General features: G+C 46.1%; 1 protein-coding gene across 1 annotated transcript; it reads left to right on the top strand.

The window, feature by feature from the left end:
* The first annotated feature begins 1,597 nt into the window (after positions 1 to 1,597).
* LOC308479501 (signal-regulatory protein beta-1-like) lies at positions 1,598 to 27,320 on the top strand. The gene is made up of 8 exons (XM_081010214.1): positions 1,598 to 1,762; positions 5,412 to 5,753; positions 7,991 to 8,063; positions 15,837 to 16,003; positions 18,895 to 19,233; positions 20,603 to 20,917; positions 24,128 to 24,472; positions 26,459 to 27,320. The coding sequence occupies exons 1-8, from the start codon at positions 1,648 to 1,650 to the stop codon at positions 26,602 to 26,604; spliced, it is 1,842 nt and encodes a 613-aa protein (XP_080866340.1). The 5' UTR covers positions 1,598 to 1,647; the 3' UTR covers positions 26,605 to 27,320.

Genomic DNA, 27,320 nt, shown 5'->3' with positions numbered 1-27,320 from the left:
AGCCAGCTCACAGACAGTGCACTGCGATTAATGTAGACAAAGGGTTGGTTTTCCATGGTAGACAAAGGACATAGGAGGCACTGGGACAATATTCAGAAAGTGTTTTGATTTGGGGATCATTTAATTGAGTTTCCCCACTGAAATCTGCTGGAAGATTGAAACTAATGAAGCTTTGGCTTCAAGGCCCTTAATTTTTTTTGGGGGGGGGCTGTTGATATATTTCAACAATCCCAAAGTTTGAGAGTCACTAGCACATAAATGAGGTGAGTCATGTTAAGTTGGCTGCTCTGCTGTGACCAATGTAATCCCCCCCCCCCTTTTAACAGACGTCAAGACCCTAGAAGAATAACACTGAGTTCACAAAAATACTTGCGGATACCAAAACTGCAAATTCATGGAAGATTTGTGGCAAACTGTCGTAAAACAACCCCACTGAAGAAAATAACTGTGGTTACCCAGACCTTTCTGGGGTTGTGGCGCTCATCTCGTTTTACAGGCCAAGGGAGCCGGCGTTTGTCCTTAGACAGTTTTTCCGGGTCATGTGGCCAGCATGACTAAGCCGCTTCTGGCGCAACGCAACACTGAAACCAGAGCAGCGCACAGAAACGCCGTTTACCTTCCTGCCGGAGCGGTACCTATTTATCTACTTGCACTTTTGGGGTATGCTTTTGAACTGCTAGGTTGGCAGGAGCAATAGGAGCTCACCCTGTCGCGGAGATACAAACTGCTGAACTTCTGATTGGCTGTGGTCTAAACCCCTGAGCCTCTTGAGCTGCCAATCAGAAGGTCAGTGGTTCGAATCCCCGTGACGGGGTGAGCTCCCGTCGCTCGGCCCCAGCCCCTACCAACCTAGCAGTTCGAAAGCACACCAGTGCAAGTAGATAAATAGGTACCGCTCTGGCGGGAAGGTAAACAGTGTTTCCTTGCGCTGGTCTGGTTTCGGTATTCTGTTGCGCCAGAAGCGGCTTAGTCATGCTGTTCTACATGACCCGGAAAACTGTCTGGAGACAAACGCCGGTTCCCTTTGCCTGTAAAGTGAGATGAGCGCCGCAACTCCAGAGCCGTCTGCTACTGGACTTATGGGAACTGTCAGGGGTCCTTTACCTTTACCTTTACTTTACCCAGATCTTGTTTCTGGTTGTCAAGGGGCCCCCATGAAGGTCTAAGCTTCAGGCCATCTTGATTCTGTCTTCTGCGGCATTAGCTACCCCTCCCTGTTTGCTGTCACCTGCAAATTTGATAAGCATCCCCCCAATTCCTTCATCCATGTTATTTATAAAGACACTGGACAACAATGGGCCCAGAACAGAACCCTGCAACACCCCACTTGTCGCTTTTTCCCAGGACGACGAGGAACCATTACTGAGCCCTCTTTGGGTTTGGTCAGTCAATGTCCTGAAACCCAGTGTCAACCTAAAGCACGATGAGTCGCAACTTCCATTCCCTGTCCAGCTTTCAGTGCTTTTTGAATATCTATACTGGGTTCTGTCAATAAGCATCACATGAGCATATATTAGCAATATCTGGACCACAAGTTCCCCATGCCTGGAGGATAGGAGTCCAAAGGAAAGTCCATTTGCTAAGATTTAGGAGGAACTAACAGCTTTGCCCTTACTTCTACAGAGGCAACATCTGACGGGAAAGGAGATGATGCCAGACACAGCACTGAAGGGGTTCTTTTCTGCCCTCCTGATGACTGCCTCAAGATCGATCTCTGGGCCTCCTTGTTCATTTCTGCTGCTCCTTCTCCTGCAAATGCTGGGTGAGTGTTTAAAGGTAGACACTGAACTTGCAGGCTTGCTCAGGGTTTTAGCTACAGTAAAGTCCAGTATAACCCATAGCTTTCCAGAATCTGCCACTCTGGTGCCCCCAAGATATATGGGAATTGGCTATGGACGGCACCAGGTTGGTGAGCCTCAGTGTAGCAAGAAAATATAGGGAGCCTGCAGCAGTCATCCAAGGTCCTTCTCTGTGCGCCTCTATTACGGGAGCGCCTATGTTATAAGGGGCCTTTTCAGTGGTGGCTCCCCATTTGTGGAATGCTCTCCTTTGTGACCCGGGCTTTTGGCCTTGAAGTTGTAAGGTTTCAAGTACTTGCAGACTTTTTTTTAGTGGAACAGGATCTGTAAGACCCACCTTGTATTTGTAGATATTTTTGATGGTTGTGTTTCTCGTAATTGATCTGAGCGATTAGAGAGTGTTTCTATGTAGCTTTGGGTCACATTTGTGACTTAATAATAATAATAATAGAGAATAGTGTGAGGCAAAGTAAGGGATGCTCTGTAGAAGGAAGGGCAAAGCTGTTAGTTCCTCCTCCTAAATCCTAGCAAATGAGCTTTCCTTTGGACTTCTATCCTCCAGGGATGGGGAACTTGTGGTCCTCCAGATATTGCTGATATATGCTCATGTGATGCTTATTGACAGAACCCAGTATAGATATTCAAAAAGCACTGAAAATTGGACAGGGAATGACTCTTGCCCCTCCTTTCTTGGTCCAAGAGGGCAAGTGGCCAAGCAAGGACATAGCGCACAAGGGCAAGGCTGCCCTGGGGTCCGACAGCAGACACCCCTGCAGGTTCCTAACGCTGCTGAGCCTGATGTGAGAGCCGGCATAAATAGACCTTGCCTCCTTTAAAAGCCATGGTCCTTTATTATATGCTTGATTTAAATTCTCTTAGAGACATTAGAAACTGGCTTGTCCCAGATGAACAGCACCATCTCAGGCAGGGTGACTTTCCCGTGACCACCTACTTGGTCTTCTGACATGGGTTCTGTCTTGCTTTGCACCAATGTGTTCCTCATATCCACAGTGCTATTTGTTTCCTCCTTGTTAAAGGGCCCTCCAGGCTACTGTTTTATTGTGTGTGGGAGGGTGTTTCTGCAACATGTTTTCGAAGCATACTCCATCTATGTGCTGGAGAGAGGGGGCAGCTAAAGGCACTTGTGGTGGACACGCCCAAAGGTGGCAAATTTGGGGAAACCAGTGTTTAATGACGTAAGGGACGCAGGTGGCGCTGGGGGTTAAACCACAGAGCCTAGGACTTGCCGATCAGAAGGTCGGAGGTTCGAATCCCCGTGACGGGGTGAGCTCCCGTTGCTCGGTCCCTGCTCCTGCCCACCTAGCAGTTCAAAAGCACGTCAAAGTGCAAGTAGATAAATAGGTACCACTCTGGCGGGAAGGTCAACAGCGTTTCCGTGTGCTGCCCTGGTTCGCCAGAAGCGGCTTAGTCATGCTGGCCACATGACCTGGAAGCTGTACGCCGGCTCCCTTGGCCAATAAAGCGAGATGAGCGCCGCAACCCCAGAGTCGGCCGCGACTGGACCTAATGGTCAGGGGTCCCTTTACCTTTACCTAAAGTTACTTTGCTTATTACAAAGTCTCCAGAGTTTGCATTATTGAATTTGCATTTCCATGAAAATCAGAACTTGGGGGCTCACAGGACATTGATTCTCTCTTCTGCCTCTTTTTGAAGAAGAATTGTAACACTTCCTGCATTTTGCAAGTCAGATTTTTTTATCTCCTACTGTGCCTGAAAAGCTCATTTAATTGGTTTGAATGCCCCATTTCCAAATGTTCCTCCCAGGTTCCCCATTATTGCTTTAAATGTAACAAATAATAAAACACAAGGCAGTATCGGGGAGAATTTATATCTTTGTCTTTGTTCTGTTGTTTTTTTGTCACTGACTTCCAGCTTTTCAAACAAAATATCCACGCTAGAGGACTGTGATTAGAGTTGAAACCATTCCCTACCCCCCCCCCCCGATTCTCCCAAAAAATCAATTATCCTCTATGAACAGGTTTCATGCTGATTTATTATCTGAATATTCAATTATTTCCTGAACATTTCACATCAATATATTTGCAGTATTTATCACCTCCCTCAATATAAGGAACACTATTTGGGAGAAAGAAGGGATGCAGTAGCAAGTAGTATTTGGCAGTACTTGGTAACAGCTGCTAAAATGAGAGAGATTTTAAAAAACAGAAAAAGGGGAGTAAAAAATTATTGTTACCAGCTAATCTGAAACAGGAGTGCCATGTGTATTGGAGATGAAATAATTGCATAAATCATGCACCTCTAGTGAAATGCTTTTGAGAAGAACTGAGGTGAGCAGGGCTGTGTTGTCCTTCATCTTGCCTCTGTTTCCCCATTTCCATTCCCTGGATTAAATGCATCATTGTGGGCTTCCGGTCCTGACTGCCTTAATGGAGGCAGCCCCCACAACAGTGGACGATAGTCAGCAAGCTAAAAACAAGGATGACTGAGGATAAATCATCCTTGCAAATTCTCCCCCAAGGAATTTGCTTCACTCACAGTTCTTCTTGGTACCTGGCTCCCGCTCCAGCATGGTATGCGAGAGGCAGGGAGGCACTGAGTGCAAAAACACTTCGCCTGGCGAAAACCCTCTGATGCTGCCATTAAGAAGCAGAGGTTCTCTATTTAATTTGCCTTTTAATTGGCTTTAAAGTACCAACGCATGATGGGAAAGGGTTGCAACAACATACTGCGGAATATACCAGCTACATGGATCAAAGGTTTGAACTGAGATAAGATTTTCTTCGGTGTGAGAGTCTTTTGGAGAGAGGGAAGCCCATGATTTACTTATTTTTTATATTTATGATTCGGCAACCCTCTCCAGAATATAAGATATAAGATAAAAATATATTTACAAGTGAGGAAGGGACGTTGGAGTAATATTGATATTGACAGACAAAAATGGAAACTGCGCGTGATCTGAAATGAAGAAAGAAGGGGGAGGGGAAGCTCAAGACTGTGTTGGAAAGACAGAGTAATTCCTGCCTCACCTCCGTTCAAAAACAACAAACACTGTAAATGGACAGAAGGTATCTCCATGGACCTAACAGTTTCACATGCAGGGCAGAATAAAGATAATAGTTTGAGTTCCGTGTATATTGCAACATCACGAATAGAAATCATTAATTATGTAGCTGTTGACTAAGGGACTATTATTATAATTGAAATGTAACTGACATTAATTAAGATGATGGAACGCAGTGATATAAGATCGGAAATGCACCCAAACCAACGTGCAGGGGGCCACTTTAACTAAAATGTATTAATAGGAAGTTGATTGGCATTTTGATAATTGTATAGTTTGGGAATTAATTGTTATTGTTTTGATTTGTCTGTTACTGGGGGTATATTGGAAAACAAACAAACAAACAAACAAATGTGAGAGGACATCTGCTCATGCAGTGGGATTTCGCTTTCCTCTTCTTCCACTGCAGCCCCTCGTGGACCCTTAAATCCTGCTCTAACCCCCGGAACAGATTTTGAGGGCACTCAGGGGCGGCAAGGAGAAGAGGAGAAAATGAACCACCGCCACATGGGTGGAAGTCAGTTTCACTCGCACACAGTGTTGGATACAAGCCATTCATTTTGTTGTAGGTGCCCAATGCCAAGATTTTGAAGTTCTGCAGCCCCCAGGACCCTTGTGTGTGTCAGTAGGAGAGACCCTCACTCTGACGTGTACAGTAAGTGGAACTGGTCCACCAGGAGGCGTGAAATGGCACAAGGGCTTGGGCAGAAACCAGCCCACCATTTACAGTGAAAGAGCACCATATCCCTCCCGCGTGACCAGGGCTGTTCCTGGATCAGAAACAGACTTCAGCATCCGCATCAGCAACATCCGACCTGAGGATGCCGGGACCTATTACTGTGTCAAGTACAGGGCAGGAGCCCAAGAAACAGAATTGAAATCGGGAGTGGGCACTGAGGTTTCCGTGATTGGTAAGTATCCCTCAATTTCTCCTTGTTTCCGAGGAGGACTATCTGCCCCCCTCGCCCCAGAAGCTCCACATTATGTAGAAAAGCAAAGGCATCGAATGAGGCTGGGACCTTTTTAAAAAAGTGAAAAATAGCCTTGGTGGGCGGCATGTTTGAGTGAAGCAGTGATGAGAGGAGAAAGGGCACATCACTCCTTCCCTGCTGGGGGGTTTTCTGCACAAAAATCTATTTCCTTCCCCTTCCCCAAGGGTCCCAAAGCTGCTTTTCATTCTTTGAAAATCTACGCTTATAAGCATCTGCATGCAACGTAAATTTAACCGGTACAGAACCACAGCCCAATGGAGAGCCTGTTTGGGGGCGGGGGGTGGAGATGACAACCTTTTTCATCCTAAGGACTGTATTCCGTACTGGTCAACTTCAAAGGGGCAAATAATAATAATAATAATAATAATAATAATAATAATAATAATATTTTATTTATACCCCGCACTTCCCGGTTCAAAAACCAGGCTCAGGGTGGCTAACAACAAATTTAAAACACTTAATTATAAAAGCAGCATAAAATACAGTATAAAAACATGAATAACAATAAAGTTCAAAAATCAATTAGATAATCCCCAGGGCTAGCTGGCTGAATTGGTCATGCCAGGGGATGGGATAGAGTCAAAAAGTGGGAGTGATGAATGTGAAATTTTACCAGGCCAGCAAAATTCACCAGGAGCCCAAGACATATAATTTAAATCGGGAGTGGGCACTGAGGTTTCCGTGATTTTTAAGTCCCCCGCTAAAATTATCTTTGCCTGGAAGGAGGGGAAAAATGCCCCCTCAGTAAAGTTCCATATTGCGAGCAAAGGTCTTTGATGAAGGTCAGACTTAAAAAAGAAAGAACAGTGGATGGAGCCACAAAACGTTCCTCTGATTAATATTCTAACCCTTTTAAATGTTTATTTTGGTGGGGGGATGGTTATTATTTTGTCGCTTCTGGTTTAACTATGTATTTGTCCTTTTATCTTGTATTTTAAACTTGGGATCCAAACTGAGATATTTTGATGACGGGCGGTATATAAATCTAATAACTTTTGAAAAATGCAAATAAATAAAGTAATAATAAAAATAATAAAAATTTGAAATATACCCGGCCAGATTGTCAGCCTGGATCGAGTTGGTTAGAGCATGGGTAGGCAAACTGGGGGCCGAGGACCGGATTCAGCCCAATCGCCTTCTCTATCCGGCCCGCAGACGGTCCGGGAATCAGCATGTTTTTACAAGAGTAGAATGTGTGCTTTTATTTAAAATGCATCTCTTCACACAAAGCCCAACAAGACAACGATAAAAATCCACCAACAGCATACGAATCAATCTGGCTAACCTGATCCAAAACACCCACCCACCCCACTCACACACGAAAACAAAGACCACCACAGCCAACCACAAATGAACAACCACACCCTTGGCCAACCCCAACCTCTCTCACCACCAAAGGAACACAAGCGAACAGCAAAGAACCTGCACAAGCAACGCTGACACCAAACCCTACATATATTAAGTAAAAAAGAAACATCGCCACCCAACCCCACCCCCACCCCTCTTCCCCCCCTCTCCATCTCTTTCCCGCTTTTCTTCCTAATGTCTCAACAAATGAAACTGATTTGTAAAAATGTTACATGGAAAAAATACGAGAGAGAGACATTGCACACACTTTTGTAAATCAAGAAAACCTTTAATAATAATAAAAAAATGAAAAATGCATCTCTGGGTTATTTATGGGGCATAGGAATTCTTTCATTCCCCCCCCCCCCAATATAGTCGGGGGCCCCCACAAGGTCTGAGGGACAGTGGCCCCCTGCTGAAAAAGTTTGCTGACCCCTGGTTAGAGCAGGGTGCTGGTAATGCCAAGGTTGCAGGTTCAAGGTAGTTTTGGACTGGTCTTGAAGCAGCTGGATCAATTCAAAGCAGTTCAGGCTAACCTCAGGCTCACAAAAAGCCAGCCTCCAAAGTGTTGCAGAAAAACGCCATATAAGGAGGACACCAGGAAGGGAGGAGCTTCCAGTCACCCAACACTCTCCAATCAGTTGTTGTTGAGCTAAAAATTGTTGAGCTTTTTTTATAAAAGCTAAGTTTTTAAGCTTTTTTAAAGGAAATTTGCCAAAAAATCTTCCCTTTTGACATGGGTTGCCACACGTCCCAGTTTTCCCAGACAGTTTTCCCACTAAGCACTGTTTTAAAAGGATGAATCCCAGATATGACCAGGAAAACTCAGACGTCTAGCAGCCCTATGAACGAGCAGCTTGCTCTTACTGCCTTTGACATTTTGTAAGTTCTCTGAATATTACAGTGGTTTTCTTTTTTAAAAAAATGCACTGTTAATAGGAATAATGACACACAAAGTATTTTTGAACATGGAAATGAGCAAGGCAGCTATGAATTTCTATATGTAGATTCTTACAAGTTGATTTGTATATTCTCTGAATATTACCTTGCCAGAGTCTTCGGACAGAGGCTCCCCTTGCTGTTGGGCCAAAGCTTTTCTTGGTGGTTAATCTCCTGTCTTTTCCCTTGCAGATCATTCTCTGCTGTCCTTCAATCTTTTTATTGGACTTATTCTGGCCAACAAGCTTATTGTTCTTATCCCTTTCCTCTTATACCGTTTCCTCAAAAAATAACGTGGCAAGAGAAACCTGAGAAACAGAGGGACAGGAGCTGGTGGAGACCTTCCTAGAACTTGTCTACAAAGACCTATGCAGCTGGGGCCAGGATACCTTGGAATACTCTCTGCACAATGTGGGAATGGTGCCAGCTACCTTTTGAAACTTCCTTCCATCATGTCTCATAAAGATACCCTCTCTGGTGCCATTTCTGCGCCCGCTGAAGTCCTCCTTTTCTCAACAAGTCTTATCCCTGAGATGTTTATCCTGTTGTGTATCTGCATTGGAATAGAAACTGTTTTCAGGGATATTTTTCATTCCCCACCCCCACTTGTACGGTACTTTATTGTGATTTCCCACCATTTCAGAAGTTGATGCCCCTTATACTGGAACAACAGAAATTATTAACACCTAATCAACTCTTTCAGGGGGTTTTTCCTGGAGACACCACCATGCAAACCTAGTTATTCACTTGCAGTAGAAGCAAGTTGTATTATAGCAAGAAGCAAATAAATATAGTTGTTTGTTACACTATCCCACAAACGGGCATACGCCTTTCATCTTCCGGTGTATTTGTGAATACAATGAAGTTCCACCATTCTCTGGTGAATGCCCCCTTGTGTTTCATTCCTGTGAATAGTTTCAGGTTTTGTGTTTATTTCTCCACGAGGGTTATTTGCCACGCTCTCTGGGAGGACGGTGCTACAGGAGCTCCCTTGAGGTTGATACGGAAGGGGGGGGCATGTCTTCTTCACCTTCTTCTTCGCTACAATATATCCATTTATTTCCAATTGTCAATGTCAAAAGGGACTAAAATCTATAAAATTCATAGAAAATCAACGTGCCAATTTGCTCAATTTCTCTAGGACTCCATGACACCTCCCCTGTCCTCCATAATCCCTCAAGCAAGGTGTCAAGACCCTAATCCTGTCAAATCACTCTGCCAAGCCTTTCCTCTGGGCAAGGCCAGGTGGCAGACTATGTATACATGGACCATTGTCTTCTCATCACCAGTACTCAGGATGTGCTTACCTGCGCATATCTCCAGCTCTGCATATTCCCCCCTCCCTCCTCCATATGTTAATCCTGTGTGACCCAACCTCTTCTTAATGTATTCATGATGTAATCTGTGTAACCCAACCTCTTCTTAATGTATTCATGATGTAACTGGGATGTATTTTGCACTGTATTCTGGGACATGGAGGGAAGTTTCAAAAGTTCATGTCACCCCTTTCTCGCTGTTCAATCTCGCCTTGAACCTGTTGCGCAATAAACTTGGATCTTCTGCAGCTTGCTCCTGTCTCCGGCTGAGCTCATTTTCCTCCGCAGGGACCCACGGACTTAGTCCAACAAGCTGGGTGGCAGAGCAGCCTCGCACCCAGATTTTACCGTAACAAGGTCTTTCCAGAACTTGGCCTTAGCCACACATGCTCCCATCAACACAATTCCAGTTAAATGTTTGTTCACCAGCTCTTCAGTTTCATTTGTATGAAAATTCAATAAGGCTACCTCCAGAGTTTGGTTCTTATCTATTTGACTCATTGCCTGGTTCCAAAATGTCGCGAGGCAGAAATTCGACAAATCTCATGATCATTAAGGCTATGCTTGTGTATGTTAAGATTGCAGTCTGACCACTAAACCGGGGGGTGGGCCAGTTTAGAGGGAGCCTAACTGACTGCTTGGGTTGAATAAGTGTTTGAAAAGACTATGTTTGGGTGAAGTGGTGGTGAGCTGCTGGGGTGGCAGAAAGGGCAGGAGATAGCTGGCTAGAGGATGAAACAGCCAAGATGATGGAATGCTCTCACAGACTCTTTTGAACTCTGTCCTGTAATGCATTACTCAGTAAAAGTCTGATAATCTGGTTTGAGCCTCTGTATTGATCCCTCAGAAATGAATTTTCTCCCACAGCTGCCACCTTTGGGCGGGTCGACCACATGTGCCTGTAGCTATCCCTGTTGCCTCTGTCGCACCAGCGCAACTGTATTATTATTACAGTGGTACCTCAGGTTACATACGCTTCAGGTTACATACACTTCAGGTTACAGACTCCGCTAACCCAGAAATATTACCTCGGGTTAAGAACTTTGCTTCAGGATGAGAACAGAAATCGCATGGCGATGGCGTGGCGGCAGTGGGAGCCCCATTAGCCAAAGTGGTGCTTCAGGTTAAGAACAGTTTCAGGTTAAGAACAGACCTCCAGATCGAATTAAGTTCTTAACCCAAGGTACCACTGTATTTTCCATTTCCCTTATCAGTGCTTCAAACCCCCTATTGTTTATTCATTTATTTTAATTGTTAATTCTTTAAAATGTTTCATGCTAACAGTTCATAATGCATGGTTAGTGCTGACCTGGGACAGGGCCTTTTCGGACTTGGGATCCATGTGCAGAAAGCACTCCTGGTGAGGTAAATCTCTCTTATTCAGGATAAATGTAATAATGTTCCATTTTACCTGGGCATTTGATGGCAAATAAATATGAGTCATGGCAAAAGTGATATTAATAATGTGAAGGTGTGTGGTTGCTTTTAGATGTTCTCAATTTCCCTCCCATGTTTTAAAGTTGGTTTTACTTTTTTTTTTTTTAATTATACTGTTTTAACATTTTGCTGTTTGCCACTCTGGGCTTAGTTGGGAAGAAGTGCAGGATAGAAATTTTAAATACAAGCAAACAATAAATGCCCTGCTGTCTTTGTGACCATGACTTGAGTATTTTTTGCTCTATAACACGCACCCGACCATAACACGCACGTAGTTTTTAGAGGAGGAAAATCCGTAGGCATGCCACCCGTAGGCATTCCCTCCATAACACTCACAGACATTTCCCCTTACTTTTTAGGAGGAAAAAAGTGAGTGTTATGGTGCAAAAAATACAGTATGTCATCATAGATTTGTACAACGGCATGACAATATTGGCAGTTTTATTTTCCATCCCTAGCATGGTATTTGCCATGTCACCATAGATTTCCTGCAACAGCATTAAGATATTGGTACAGTTGTTTTCCATCCCTTTCCTAATGACCCCTAGCATGGCATTCACCTCTTTCATTGAAGCTCTCCATCTTCATTGAACGCTCAGATAGACATGCTCAGTGGCTCTTAAATCCAAAGGTGCACGACAAGATGACCAAGGGTCTAGAAACCAAGCCTTATGAGGAACAGTTGAAGGAGTTGGGTATGTTTAGCCTGGAAAAGAGGAGACTGAGAGGAGATATGATTGAAGATAGCTATCATCTAAAGGGCTGCCACATGGAAGATGGCACAAGCTGGTTTTTGTCATTGAAATTCTACTCAATATTGATCAAGCGTAGATTCCAATGTATAGTTAGCAGAGTAACAACTTAAACACGTTGCAGGATTCCCCCCAAAATAGACCAGAGGCAATTAATATTTCATCCTTTGCTGCTACTGAAGGCAAATGAGCATAATGGTCACAAATCCAATACATTCAGGATTGGCCCTGTCCATAAGAAATCCAGTTGCAGCAGACTTAACTTAAACTTATACAGTGGTACCTCAGGTTACATACACTTCAGGTTACAGGCGCTTCAGGTTACAGACTCCACTAAGCCAGAAATATTACCTCAGGTTAAGAACTTTGCTTCAGGATGAGAACAGAAATTGTGCTCCGGCAGCACAGCAGCAGTGGGAGGCCCCATTAGCTAAAGTGGTGCTTCAGGTTAAGAATAGTTTCAGGTTAAGAACGGACCTCAAGAACGAATTAAGTTCTTAACCCGAGGTACCACTGTAATGAATTATAATAAGACTAATACTTAACACTATACAGTCATACCTCAGGTTGAAGTTGCTTCAGGTTGAGCGCTTTCGAGTTGCGCTCCGCAGTGACCCGGAAGTAACAGAATGCGTTACTTCCGGGTTTCACAGCTTGCACATGTGCAGACGGACAAAATGACGTCACGCGCATGCGCGGAAGCGGCAAAACACGACCCGCACACGCGCAGATGCCGGTTGCGTTCGCTTCAGGATGCGAATGGGGCTCTGGAACGGATCCGGTTTGTATCCAGAGGTACCACTGTATACAGAATACCACACCAGGAGTAAAAGAGATAGAAAGAGAAAGTGAAACCTAGGCTCCTTCTGGCCTCTTATTATAGTCAGCATGACCTTGACAGAACAGATAACAGAATCAGTTTACACCAGCTATACTCAGCTTCTCCGAAGGAACAACCCAAACATCAGGAACCTTCTGCTTGTTCCTTTCACACAGAGAAGCTTCCAGAAGCTTCCAGAACCCTCTTGAATTAATTAGAATAGGAAAGATCTCTACACATCAGATCAATACTTTCTGCACTAAGAAATGCAAACTGACAGTTTTTTCTCCTGCTCTGGAAGGTAGGACTCGAACCAGTGGCTTCAATTTACAAAAGGAGATTCTGATTAAACACCAGGAAGACCTTACTGACAGCAAGAGTTGTTTAACAGTGGATCAGTTTCCCTCAAGAAGTTGTGGACTCTCATTCTTTGGAGGTTTTTAAGCAGAGGTTGGATGGCCATCTGTCATGGATGCTTTAGCTGAGATTCCTGCATTGCTGGCAGTTGGACTAGATCGGGGTAGACAACCTAAGGCCCGGGGGCCAGATGCGGCCCAATCCGGCCCACGGACAGTCCGGGAATCAGCATGTTTTTGTTGGGATACTTCCGGGGAGACGGGGGCATCAGGCAGGCCTCCAGCTGGCTCCAGCCACTGGCCAGCAGCCGGATGATCACCGGTCTCCCTTGGAACAGCATCAATCAGCGACATGAGCCTCAGATACGTTTAGAGACCCATGCATACTCTATCAGCAGAGTGAATACCGTATTTTTTGCTCCATAAGACGCACTTTTTTCTTCCTAAAAAGTAAGGGGAAATGTCTGTGCATCTTATGGAGCGAATGTGTGGTCCCTGGAGCCGAATTGCCCAGGGGCAAAAAGCAGATCATGTTCTCTTTTTTTTGAAAGAGGGAAGTGGGTGTTGAAACAAAGCCGCTGATCATTTGCCGATCGGGAAGAGAGATAAGGAACGCTAGAGATAAAGGAGGCTGCCTGGGAGGAGGGAGGTAAAGACAGCAAACTTGCAAAGGGGGGAAACAGGAAGACTAAAGCAATAAGGAGATAAATTAGAAGAAAAGGAGGAGCAAAAAACTGATCCAGCTAAGGAAAAGACACTAAGGCAAATAAGAGGGAAGGGAGTGTTGAAAGGAAGCAGCTGATCAGTAAGCGATCAGGAGGGAGATAAGGGACGCTAGCGGAGGCTGCCGGGGGGGGGAGGTAAAAGCCCATGGATCCACAGGATTTTTACATTGAGTCATCCCAAATTCACCATCAGATCACATAGCATGTCCATGGCTACAGCCTGCACCTAAAGAATAACGCACCCACTGTTGTGTGGGGCCGCAATGGTGCAAAAACGTGGTTGCAAAGCACAGATCCACATGGGTCCTCAGGATTTTTGCATTGGGTCACCCCAAATTCACCATCAGATCACATGTCTGTGGCCACAGCATGAGCCACAAAAATCATACATCCATTGTCTTGTTCAGAATATTTTTTTTCTTGTTCTCCTCCTCTAAAAACTAGGTGCATCTTATGGTCAGCTGCGTCTTATGGAGCGAAAAATACAGTAAATATTCTCACAGCAGAAGTGGTGGACAGAGAAATATGTAATCATATTTGCAGCATTTCTTTAGCATAGTTCAGGAACAAAGGAAAAAACCTGTCTGCTTCCCTTCGTGTCCAGCAAAACAGCAGCTAAAAGCAAAAGCAATATAGAAACGGAAGTTCCCAGCAAGTGCTGGAAGTAAACAAGCATGTGACACACAACTGTCATGCCTGTACCCTTTTAAGGTGGAACGGAACTATATCCTAACAGTTTTTACATGAGTAGAATGTGTCCTTTCATTTAAAATGCATCTCTGGGTTATTTGTGGGGCATAAGAATTCGTTCATTCCCCCCCCCCCAAAAAAAAATAGTCTGGCCCATAGCTGTCAACCGTTCCTCATTTGGCAGGAAACTCCCTTATCCCAGTGCTGGTTCCCGCTGCTGTCCCTTATTGATGATGTCCCTTAAATTTCCCGGTTTTCATGCTCGCCCGGCTCGGGAGGGAAGCAGCAGCTCGGGGTCCTCCACCGCGAGAGAGAGCATGCGCATGAGCTGCCGTGTCTCTGTCTCTCCCTTTTCCCCCTCAGAGGCGCGTTGTGGGGAGACAGGTGGCGGCGCACGGGCAGGCAGCCCCTCTCTTGCAAGACTTCGCCACGCTGCCAGGGGAAGCCGGAGGCGGCAGCGGCGGCTGAGGAGGCAGCCTGAGAGAGGAGGAAGAGGAGGGGATGGGGAGGGACGCAGAAGGGCGGCACTTCAGCGGCTGTGGCCATGCCGCAACTGCCTCATGCCGGGCTCGAGGGCTCGAGTCTCTCTCCCGCCCCCCCTCTCGGGCAGGGAAGGTTCCGATGGAACTCCTCGCGCCAGGACGACAGCAGCCCCGACGTGCTGCTTAGCATACCCTCCAACCAGTGCAGCATCTTAATGTAGTGATTTCCGACTCTGCATCCTTTTCATAACTCTTTTTTTATAAATCATTTGTCCATCCATAGTTCAAATTTTTACTACAAGTTTTCTGTCAATCCTACCAATGTACGTACAGTGGTGCCTCGCAAGACGAAATTAATCCATTCCGCGAGTCTCTTCATCTTGCGGTTTTTTCGTCTTGCGAAGCACGGCTATTAGCGGCTTAGCGGCTATTAACGGCTTAGCGGCTTAGCGGCTTTAAGAAAAAGGAAACAAACTCGCAAGACATTTCGTCTTGCGAAGCAAGCCCATAGGGAAATTCGTCTTGCGGAACGACTCAAAAAACGGAAAACTCTTTCATCTAGCGAGTTTTTCGTCTTGCGAGGCATTTGTCTTGCGGGGCACCACTGTAACTCTTTACAATAGCTTTTCAACTAAATTATAAACTTTCCCCATTCTTTATTAAAGAGGTCCTCTTCCTGGTTTCTAATTCTGCCTGTAAGCTTTGCCATCTGGACGTCGTTCATCAGTTTTGTCTGCCCCTCTTTTTGGTGGGAGTTGTAGACCCTTAGGATCATCTAGTCGAACCCCCTGCAAAACACAGTCAGTGGCAGCAAAAGCAGCCTGGCTCCATCAGTGCCGGATTTCTGTATAAGCTAAGCAAAATCCCTTATTCTGGCTGCTGGTCCCTTATTTTCGAGGCTGCTGGTCCCTTATTTTCAAATCTGTAAGTTGACAGCTATGGTCTGGCCCACCACATGGTCTGAGGGACAGTGGACCAGCCCCCTGCAGGAAAAGGTTGCTGACCCCGGGACTAGATGAACCGCGGGGTCCCTTTCAACTCTGCACTTCTGTGATTCTGTGACCTGCAACCTCCATCTCTTGTGCAATTTTGGGGGCTTTTAAATAATCTAAACAGGATTGCTGGGAACTAGATGAAGCAACCGTTTCCTCTTCCTCTCTGCGGAGGCAACATCTGATGTAAAAAGGTTGAGCTCAGACACAGCACAGAAGGGTTTCCTTTCTGTCACCCCGATGGCTGTTTTGCGCTCCTTCTCTGCATCTCCTCACTCATTTCTGCTGCTGCTCCTTCTCCTGCAAATGCTGGGTGAGTGTTGAAAGGTAGACATTGAACTTGCAGGCTTGCACAGATTTCTAGGTATGGTGAAGTCCAGTATGAGCTACAACTTTCCAGAAATTGCCACTCTGGTGCCCGCAATATATTTGGGAATTGGAGGGCACCAGGTTGGTGAGCCTCAGTGTAGCAAGAAAATATAGGGAGTCTGCAGCAGTCATCCAAGGTCCTTCTCTGTGTGCCTCTATTACGGGAGTGCCTGTGTTATAAGGGGCCTTTTCAGTGGTGGCTCCCCATTTGTGGAATGCTCTCCCTTTTTACCTGAGCTTTTTAGCCCTGAAGTAGAAGGTTTCAAGTACTTGTGGTCTTTTTTTTTTTTTTTTGGTGCTGCAGGATCTGTTAGACCCAACTTGCATTTGTAGAGATGTGTTTTCTAGATTTTTAATGCTTGTGTTTCTCACAATTGGCTTTAGTGTTTAGATAGTGCTTGTAAGTAGCTTTGGGTAACTTTAGTGAAGTAATAATAATACAGAATAATGCTATAGGCACTTGTGGTGGACGTGACCAAAGGTGGCAAATTTGGAGGAACCAGTCCTTTCAGTTTTCATAAGCATATCTCAAAGTCTCCAGAGTTTGCATTATATTGAACTTGTATATTTCATTAAAAAGTCAGGTCTTAGCAAGTTCTCTCATAGGACATTGATTCTGTTGTTTCTGAAGATGAATTGCAATGATTCCCCAATTTTGCAACAGTGAACGCCCCATTTTCAGATCTTCCCCATAGGTTCCCCATTCCTGCTTTCAGTGTAATAAAGTAATAAAACACGAGGCAAGATTTGTCTTTGTTCTTCTTTTTTAAATCACGGCTTTGTAGCTTTTCAAACAAAATATTCAGGTTAGAGGACTGTGGTTAGAGTGGAAACCATTCCCCACCCCAATTATCCATCAATTATTCTCTCTGAACAGATTTAATGTTTACATAAGAAAAAACTGCTTCTTTCCCCTTATGGGGTATCCAAGAGCCCGTATAGAGTCCTTAAGTGGGTCCCCTATCGGTGGGAGAAAATAACAGAGGCCAACTGGAGTATATTGAGAAGCAAGGCAGCTAGTAAGCCTGATCTTTATTAACTGTTGCAACAGGGTGCTCACTCACCACACGCAGGAGGGACCCAGAACAATCGTTGTTGTTGTTGTTGTTTAGTCGTGTCCGACTCTTCGTGACCCCCTGGACCAGAGCACGCCAGGCACTCCTGTCTTCCACTGCCTCCCGCAGTTTGGTCAAACTCATGTTCGTAGCTTCGAGAACACTGTCCAACCATCTCGTCCTCTGTCATCCCCTTCTCCTTGTGCCCTCCATCTTTCCCAACATCAGGGTCTTTTCCAGAGAGTCTTCTCTTCTCATGTGGGGGCCAAAGTATTGGAGCCTCAGCTTCAGGATCTGTCCTTCCAGTGAGCACTCAGGGCTGATTTCCTTCAGAATGGAGAGGTTTGATCTTCTTGCAGTCCATGGGACTCTCAAGAGTCTCCTCCAGCACCAGAATTCAAAAGCATCCATTCTTCGGCGATCAGCCTTCTTTATTATCCAGCTCTCACTTCCATACATACATACATACTGGAAAAACCGTAGCTTTAACTATACAGACCTGTGTCGGCAAGGTGATGTCTCTGCTTTTTAAGATGCTGTCTAGGTTTGTCATTGCTTTTCTCCCAAGAAGCAGGCGTCTTTTAATTTCCTGGCTGCTGTCACCATCTGCAGTGATCATGGAGCCCAAGAAAGTAAAATCTCTCACTGCCTCCATTTCTGCCGCCCCTTATGGACTCCCAAATTCTGCTCTAACCCTCTGAAGCAGATTTCAAGGTGCACTCGGGGGGGGGGGTACTAGGGGGAGAAGCAGAAAACGAATCTCTGCCCCATGGGTGAAAGACAGTTCAACTCCAAATAGCCAGGAACTGACCTATGGGCCCCACTTCTTTTAGGGGCCCCATGACAAGTGATCAAACAATATTGATTTGATCTTGAAAGAAAATTACAATCAAGTATTATTAGGAGATAATTTCTGAGCCCTCCCCCCCCAAAATTTTTTTTGACTGCCTAGGGGCCTCCACAGGGTTCAATACGGTACTGTTTCACTCACACACAAACAATGTTTAATACAACCCAAAGTCTGGAGAAAAAGAAGAAGATGCTGTTATCAGACCCTCCAAGTGTCCCTGTTTCCCAAGGACAGTCCCGCATTTACAGAAGCCATCTTGGTTTCTAATTTGATCACAGAATGTCCTGCTTTTCCTTAAAGGTAAAGGGACCCCTGACCATTGGGTCCAGTCATGACCGACTCTAGGGTTGTGGCACTCATCTTGCTTTACTGGCCGAGGGAGCCGGCGTACAGCTCCCGGGTCATGTGGCCAGCATGACTAAGCCGCTTCTGGTGAACCAGAGCAGCGAACAGAAACGCTGTTTACCTTCCCGCCGGAGCGGTACCTATTTATCCACTTGCACTTTGAAGTGCTTTCGAACTGCTAGGTTGGCAGGAGCTGGGACTGAGCAACAGGAGCTCACCCCATGGCAGGGATTCGAACCACCAACCTTCTGATCTGCAAGTCCTAGGCTCTGTGGTTTAACCCACAGCGCCACCCGCGTCCCATCCGCTTTTCCTTAGGACGTCCCTATTTCCATTGGATAAATGTTGGAGGGGATGGAGTTCTCCAACCCCCGAGCTGTCTGAAGGCAGGCCTGTATGGGGAAGGTATTTTTTTATGTTTAATGTTTTATTATGTTTTTATATATGTTGGAAGCTGCCCAGAGTATCTGGGGCAACCCAGTCAGTTGGGTGGGGTATAAATAGTAAAATCATTATTAAGGAATAGGAAGTCCCTCTTTTCATCAGAGAAATGTAGGAGGTTACGTGCTACTCATTTTGCTGCAGGTGCCAAAGGCCAAGATTTGGAAGTTCTGCAGCCCCCAGGACCCTTATCTGTGTCAGCAGGAGAGACCCTCACTCTGACGTGTACAGTAAGTGCAAATGGTCCACCAGGAGGCGTGAAATGGCACAAGGGGTCGGACAGAAAACGGTCCATTTACAGTGAAAGAGGACAATATCCTTCCCGCGTGACCAGGGTTGTTCCTGTATCAGAAACAGACTTCAGCATCCGCATCAGCAACATCCGACCTGAGGATGCCGGGACCTATTACTGTGTCAAGTACAGGGCAGGATCCCAAGAAACAGAATTGAAATCGGGAGTGGGCACTGAGGTTTCCGTGATTGGTAAGTATCCCTCAATTTCTCCTTGTTTCCAAGGAAGACTATCTGCCCCCCTCGCCCCAGAAGCTCCACATTATGTAGAAAAGCAAAGGCATCGAATGAGGCTCAGACCTTTTTAAAAAGTGAAAAATAGCCTTGGTGGGCGGCATGTTTGAGTGAAGCAGTGATGAGAGGAGAAAGGGCACATCACTCCTTCCCTGCTGGGGGGTTTTCTGCACAAAAATCTATTTCCTTCCCCTTCCCCAAGGGTCCCAAAGCTGCTTTTCATTCTTTGAAAATCTACACTTATAAGCATTTGCATGCAACGTAAATTTAACTGGTACAGAACCACAGCCCAATGGAGAGCCTGTTGTAGGGCGGGTGGGGGGTGGAGATGACAAGCTTTTTCATCCTAAGGACTCTATTCCCTACTGGTCAATTTCAAAGGGGCACTAATAATAATAATAATAATAATAATAATAATAATAATAATGTATTTATACCCCGCCCTTCCCGGTTCAAAAACCGGGCTCGGGGCAGCCAACAACAAATTTAAAACAGTTTAAAACACTTAATTATAAAAGCAGCATAAAATACAGTATAAAAACATGAATAACAATAAAGTTCAAAAATCAATTAGATACTCCCCAGGGCTAGCTGGCTGAATTGGTCATGCCAGTGGATGGGATAGAGTCAAAAAGTGGGAGAGTGACCAATGTGAAATTTTACCAGGCCAGCAAATCAGGACCAATGAGGGCATGGCCTGGGAAGAAGGGGTGTGGCCTGAGGGAGTCCCAGGGGCCAGGTAGTCATGTTTCCCCTCTAGCAAGTCCTGCTCTCAGGACTCCTGCTCTCCGTGGGAATAAAGACTCCACCCCCCAGCCTGGTCTGATTTCCTAATTGATCTGTTAATAATTTGGGCATTTGAGGGAAGAGGGAGAGGGGCAAAGAGCATCGCTCTCTGATGAAGCACAGTGGTGGCCAATGAAAGGACCTTTTTTACTATTGATAGAACCATTGTCACACTGGACAGCTCAGTTGGTTGGAGCATGGTGCTGCTAATGTCAAGGTTACAGGTTCACTTCCTATAGGGGACAGCTCATATTCCTGCATTGCAGGGGGTTGGACTAGATGACCCTCGGGGTCCCTTCCAATTCTATGCCCACATCATTTTGTTGTCTTCCCTCTTTTTCTGCTTTTAGATGTGACAGACATTCTGTGTTGTGCCTCCTTCCCTCCCTGCACCCAGGCAGCCATTTTGTGACTGGTGCCCGCAGCACAATCTCAAAATTCCAAAATGGCCCCCTGGCACCCCAAAGGATTTCCCATTGGATTGGGGTGGGCCGTATCCCGCAGGGAATGACAGGTGATGTGTCGATGCTTCCTCCCACAGCCACGCCATCCCAGCCATCCATCAAGGGTCCCGCGAGCAGAGTGTTATCTGGGACCTCGGTGACTTTCAGCTGCACGTCGGATGGATTCTCCCCCCGAGCCATCAAAGTCACTTGGCTGAAGGACAACACCAGGATCGTGTCCCCAGAGCCCACCGTTCTGCCAGAAGGAGACAGCATCTCCTACCAAGTGCTGAGCACCACGCAGGTGCCACTCACAAGAGACGATGTGAAGTCCCAGCTCATCTGCCAGATGGAACACGAGACCTTGCGGAGTCCCCTGCGGGAGTTTTTCAAACTTGGAGATATCCTACGAGGTACAGAGACTGGTGGGGGTCTGGCTGTCGGGTGGCAGATCATTGCAAGGAAGGGCAAGAAGCTGTGGGTCTTGGATGCCAGAGGGAACGAGAGATGAGCAGGCTGGTGCTCCAGGGTCCTTTGGGAGGAAGGGTAGAGTATAAATTCAATACATAAATCTATCTCCATTATGCATTCTGTAGCTTCCCAAGAGTATCTGGCTAGAGTCAGGTTGATCCAAAAAGGTAATCCTTGTACAGTGGTACCTCGGGTTACATACGCTTCAGGTTACACACTCTGCTAACCTAGAAATAGTGCTTCAGGTTAAGAACTTTGCTTCAGGATAAGAACAGAAATCGTGCTCTGGCGGCGCGGCAGCAGCAGGAGGCCCCATTAGCTAAAGTGGTTCTTCAGGTTAAGAACAGTTTCAGGTTAAGTACGGACCTCCGGAACGAATTAAGTACTTAACCCGAGGTACCACTATACTCTATAAGAATCAGGAACAGTCTACTAGGACTTTGAGCAAGATTTGGTATGAAAATGGGATAGCACGAAGGCTCAGATCCTGCTTCTCATCTGGACTGTGTGGCTTGATTTGCTTTCCTTCCGTCAGAGAAATTACTGAAACTACAGGAACTATGGAGTGAAAATTGAAATACGTGTGAGAAGGGCTGAGCGAGTGGAGGCTGGAATCTGAAGGCTGTGTTTGCAAGGAAACTATGAGAGAAGGACAAAGGAGGGTGATAGCCAGACCTTGTTATTAGGAACTGTTGTAGGGGAAGATTGAACTAGTAGAAGCTAGCAGAAGGAAGTACAGTGGAGGCTAAGGTTGCGAAAGTGATCCGTGCAGGGGGTGCGTTTGCAACCCGCAGCGTTCGCAACCCGCATTGCCGTGTCTGCACACGCGTGGGTCGTGATTTAGTGCTTTCGCGCATGTGCGAGCGCCAAAATCCAGAAGTAAACAATTCTGGTACTTCTGGGTTTGGCGTGGTGCGCAACCCGAAAACACGCAACCTGAAGCATCTGTAACCCAAGGTATGACTGTATTGCCATATGTGGATATGCTTGTTTGCTTCCTCTTGCTTGTAAGTGTATAAATGTTTGTGCCGTTTTCATATCCTGTGTGCTAGCCCTCACTCCTTGATGGTTGTTGTGTCACACTGGCCTTGCAACACCTAAGTAAATGTCCTGTTTTGCTGAACTCTGGAGTGTGGATTTCATTGGCTGTCCAAGCTGAATCCACGGGGTATTGGGTACTGAACCACAATATTTCCCTGACACTTCTTGGTAAGACTGACAATTCATGCCTAACTTGGGGGATTTCTGTAATTATAAACCGGTTCACCTGGCTTGCCAATAATTCTTGCTTGATCCCAGTGAGTTGACTGGAGTGATTGGCCAGGAGACCTGGGGACCTCAGTGTACATTATTGGCAAAGAACATTCTCCATGTCTTCATTATGCACAGATGAACCTTTTCTCTAAAGTATAGGTGGGAATTTTGGGTCAAGTGACACATTACATGAAGGCCCCTTACTAGTCCCCTTGCTGGAGAAGCTTCATTGGATGGGGGGGACATGGGAAAAGTCTGTGGGAATGTTCAGGGTGGCAGGAGAGGATATATTGTTTATTAATATCCTTCCTAACTTGCATTAGCAAGTTCCTTTACTTAACAGAGTGCATTCCCCTTTACACAGCAGAAAACTTAAGAAACTCATGTGAGTTTTCCTGGTAAGACCCCTTGAATCTCTCCTAAAAGAATAAAGACACCACAGTCTTATTGATAAGCAATAAAAAGAAAGTTTACTCACGATCAGGCACAGCACAGTGTGATCCCTGAAGGCAGGCTTAAGGCTTAAAGTTACAAACTTATACTAACAGGTTTACCCCATAAGGGAGATTTACCTAGTGACTGCAAACTAGCAGTCCAGCAGTTCATTCCAGGAAGTTCGCAGGACGAAAGGAAGATGGAAAAGAGGGAGAGTGGCAGCACATCTTGGCCTTTTACCAGGTCTGGAAAGGTCACGCCCACCCACTAGTCACATGCAAGAGGAAGGATGCTCCAGCCCAGGAGGAACAGGAAGTTTCGACTGGCTGGACCAAACATTCCCTTGTATGTCCACTCTAGGAAAACAAGGAATGTTGTACTTGACTGCTCCCAGTGGATTACACCCCACAAAGTCAAGTGGCAGGGCAAGGGGTCAGGTGCCCCTTCTGCCTCTACCATGCTGCTTCTTCACTCTCAATCGCTCCTCACAAAGGACTAAGCAAAAAGAGCCACTGTTATGTATGCAGCATCCACTTTGGTCCTTAGATATGTTCACTGAAGGGAAATGCGATTCCTGCTACTAAGACAGAGGCCAAGGCTCAGGCAAACACCAATTCTGAAGGAGATTAGATGTTTGACTGATGCCTGCCCAGACTCCACTGTAGACATGGACAGTAGCATCCAACCAAGACCACCTGATATTGATATCTTAATGGCCTCCATAGATCACCCATTTGCCAACCTGGTATCTTCCAGACATTTTGAACTATAATTCCCATCTGCCCCAGCCAGCACAGCTCTTGATGTCTGTTAGGTACTGAGTTGAATAGGATCCAAAATGCAGCAGTCTGATTGGCCCTAGAACAATAGGATCCAGAATGCAGCAGTCTGATTGGTCCACAGGAGCCACCCAATCCAGCTCCAGGTGGAAGTGAATCTGCAACCTGATTGGCCTACAGGACAATCCCGGAATTAGCCAATCACGTGGGGCCCATTGTGTAAATAATGTCTATAAAGCAGACATTCTGGGGGAACTTCCATTCCTCCTCACCACTATGAGCTGAGTAAAGAGCATGAAATCCACTCTTGACTCCGAGTATATTTCAATGTCCACGACCTCTAGAGGCATGGGCATAGCCAAGGGGGGCAGGGAAGGGCAGCTGCTCCCTAAATAAAAATAAATAAAAATATATAGCTAACTGAGGTTCTGCCCCCCCCCCAACAAAAATCCTGGCTACGCCCATGTCTAAGAGTCTTGATCTCAAGGAGGGGGTGAGGCCACATTTGCTTAAGCTGTGTAGCAGGCATGAGAAGCCCAATCCTACATTTTTTCCACCCTGTGCATAATCTTATATACCTCTGTCAGGAGGAATGCAATTCCAGCGCACTTGAGATTCCAGGAGCTATTCCCTCTCAGGAACAGCACGGTCCTGATGCAGATTTCTTTGCCTTTGTCCACACAGTTCCACCCAGAGTGAAGCTGGAAGCCAACCCAGCCAACCCCGTCCCGCTGAACGAATCGGTGACCTTCAGCTGCAGCGCGGAAGGGTTTTACCCAGAAGACACAACCTTGGCCTTGACTCTGAATGGCAGCCTGAGTGAAACAGGAACGACTGAGCCCATGGCCCAGAACGGGGATGGGACATTCACCCTCAGGAGCTCCCTGAAGCTGAATGCCACGGAAGACAGGAACCAGTCTGCACTTACTTGCCTGGTTACACAAAACTCTCAGCCTGTAGCGACTGAAACGTCAGTGCTGAACATCAGGGTGCTGACTGAAGGAAGTGAAAGCGTCACTATGGAGCCAGGTAAATGTGGGTCCTGACACCATATTTTCGTGGTTTTTGGCCCCCACCCCTCAATCCATGTTTGCTTTTGTGTCAACATGTATGTCTGTCTGTGTGCTGGTCTTCTTATCTTCAGACCACTTCACACCTAAAGGTGAGGATCTACAGCTCATCGGAAGAGCAACCATGTTCCTGTTGGAATTCTGCCTGGGTCAGAGGAATGTGCCACAAGCGTAGGCACCGGCAGATATTCCTGTCGACCTCCCTGCGTCTCCCAACCTCTGCTGATAAGCAGGCGAGGTCCGGCGATTCTTCTCAGATGTATGAGAGGAACACACCGTTCTTCCTCTCTCCCCTTTGGTGTCCCCAGGGAGGGGAAAGAAGCAGACAGAAAACTATTTACATCATTTATTTCTGCCTCTTACATCAGTACAGAGAATCATGTCTGCACTCAACAACAGCAAGAAGAAAAACTCCTCCCAAGTACTTCCAGTACGGGTCATATGACACACACACACTGAGCTAACATCCGGTGCTCAGTACAGAATGGACTGCCCCTTTGTTCCCATGGCAACAGTCACAAACATCCTGTCTGGCTTTCCAGCCACAAGCAGCTGGCTGAGCTGCTGGAGCCTTTGCTTGCTGCAGCATTGATGCTTTATGGTAACAGTTCCATGCAGTAAGGTAAAGGGACCCCTGACCATTAGGTCCAGTTGTGAGCGACTCTGGGGTTGCGGCGCTCATCTCGCTTTATTGGCCGAGGGAGCCGGCATACAGCTTCCAGGTCATGTGGCCAGCATGACTAAGCCGCTTCTGGCGAACTAGAGCAGCGCACGGAAACGCCGTTTACCTTCCCGCCGGAGTGGTACCTATTTATCTACTTGCACTTTGACGTGCTTTCGAACTGCTAGGTTGGCAGGAGCAGGGACCGAGCAACGGGAGCTCACCCCATCGCGGGGATTTGAACCGCCGACCTTCTGATCGACAAGTCCTTGACTCCATGGTTTAAACCACAGCGCCACCCGCGTCCCTTTGTTCCATGCAATAGTTCCCAGGAAAAAGGCTTCTGCCCAAGACCCTGGAGAGGCCCTGCTAGTTAGTGTAGACCAGATATGGGCGCTGGTTGGTCCTCCAGAGCTTGCTGAACTACAGCTCCCATCAGCCCCTGCGAACATAACTAATGGTGGGGGGTGATGGGAGTTGAAATTCAGCAATGTTTGGAGGGCCAAAGGTGCTTCCTGCTTGGTATAGATCAAAGGATCCCTACATAGTGCTTCATGGTATGCCCACCTTGATGCCCAATAAGACTCACTTGCCTCTTCTCATTTTGGAGGGCGGTCCTGAGCACCACCAGTTTTCCTTTTGTGAAATGCGTTGAGATTCTTTTGTTGCCTGCAGCACACATTCTTAGCTTTCCAAATCTGGCCTTGGAACCAAAAATGTTTGGGGTGCCCTTGGTGGAATTGGTTTCCAGGAAACTTTATGAGGGCCACATGCCATTGGCAGGAGGGGCCTGAGGCAAATGTTTGTGGAGCAACAAATTAGCCTTTGTAAAATATAATACTTTCTCTACACATTCACATACCCAACTCTAACCCCCATCCAGGAAAGCAGGAGTCATTATCAGAGTTCAAGGTGACATTTTGATGCTGGCCTCAGTTCAGTGCATTTCTGGATTGATCTGAAGCAGATGGGTCAATCCAGGGCAGTTCAGACCAATCTGGGGCTCAAAACACTCTCTAAGAAAGCCAGACAGCCTGCCACCAAAGTCTTGCAGAATGACACCATATAAGGAGAACACCAGAAAGTGGGGAGCTGGATTGATAGCTCAGGCGTCCAATTCAGGGCTAGCATCTCAGCCAACACTCTCCAATCACAGTGAAGTGTTAAGATGAGCAGCTTGCTTTTTATTGCCTTTCTACTGTAAGTTCTCTGAAGATTACCTTGTCAGAGTCTTCGGACAAACTCTTGTGCTTGGTGTTAAATCTCCTGTCTTCTCCCTTGCAGGTCCTTTTCAGCTGTCCCCCTTCGGTCCCTGTATCGGACTTATTCTGGCCAGCAAACTCCTTGTTGTCGCTCCTTTCCTCTTATACCTCTTCCTCAAAAAAGGACATGGCAAGGTGAACTTGAGAAACACACCTGTGAGCACCTAGAGACAGGAGCCGGTGGACAGACCAGCCTAGAAATTGTCTACCTTTCAAGTTGGTGGCCCTAAGCCAGGCTTCCTCAAAGTTGGCCCTCCTGATGTTTTGAGACTATAGTTCCCATCATCCCTGACCACTGGTCCTTCTAGCTAGGGATCATGGGAGTTGTAGGCCAAAAACACCTGGAAGGCCAAGTTTGAGGAAGCCTACCCTAAGCCCTAAGTAGCTGAGATACGTAGGAGATCATCTCACTGCTTATATCTCTTATATCCCAGTCTGTCATTTTCCTCTGCCAGAGAGGAATTCCTGCAGATACCATCTCATGAGGTCCATTTTGTACAACATAGGAACAGTGCCATCTTCCTTTTGAAACTCCCTCCCTAGTGCCTTTCCCAGTCCTGTTGAATACATTCTTTTTTCAACAAGCCTTTTCCCTGGAGAGTTTTACCCTGCTCTGTATGTCCATTGGGTTAGAAATCGTTTTCAAATATATTTTTCATTATTATTATTTTTTAAACGTTCTTAACTGTTCTTTCCCAGCATTTCAGAACTTGGTGTCAGAGCAACAGAATTTCAGAACCTGTTGCTAGAGCAACATAAATTATTCATGCCTAATCAACTGTATTAACTTTGTTCCTGGAGAAACTACCATGTGAACCTAGCTATTCTCTTACAGCATTATATGATAGCAAGAAGCAAATAAAAAGAATTGTTTGTTATACAAA

The sequence above is a fragment of the Podarcis pityusensis genome (assembly GCF_964106645.2).
Source record: "Podarcis pityusensis genome assembly, chromosome: 6".
In the NCBI taxonomy this organism is placed as follows: domain Eukaryota; kingdom Metazoa; phylum Chordata; class Lepidosauria; order Squamata; family Lacertidae; genus Podarcis; species Podarcis pityusensis.
The sequence above is the reverse complement of the archived record's forward strand: the minus strand, read 5'-3'. Positions and strand labels throughout refer to the sequence as shown.

Excerpts from the sequence above, each read along its gene's own strand:
- LOC308479501 (XM_081010214.1), top strand. The coding sequence starts at position 1,648 with ATGATGCCAGACACAGCACTGAAGGGGTTCTTTTCTGCCCTCCTGATG. Across the intron at positions 16,004-18,894 it reads CCTTCTCCTGCAAATGCTGG|GTGCCAAAGGCCAAGATTTG; the intron begins GTGAGTGTTGAA and ends ATTTTGCTGCAG. Across the intron at positions 19,234-20,602 it reads CACTGAGGTTTCCGTGATTG|CCACGCCATCCCAGCCATCC; the intron begins GTAAGTATCCCT and ends TTCCTCCCACAG.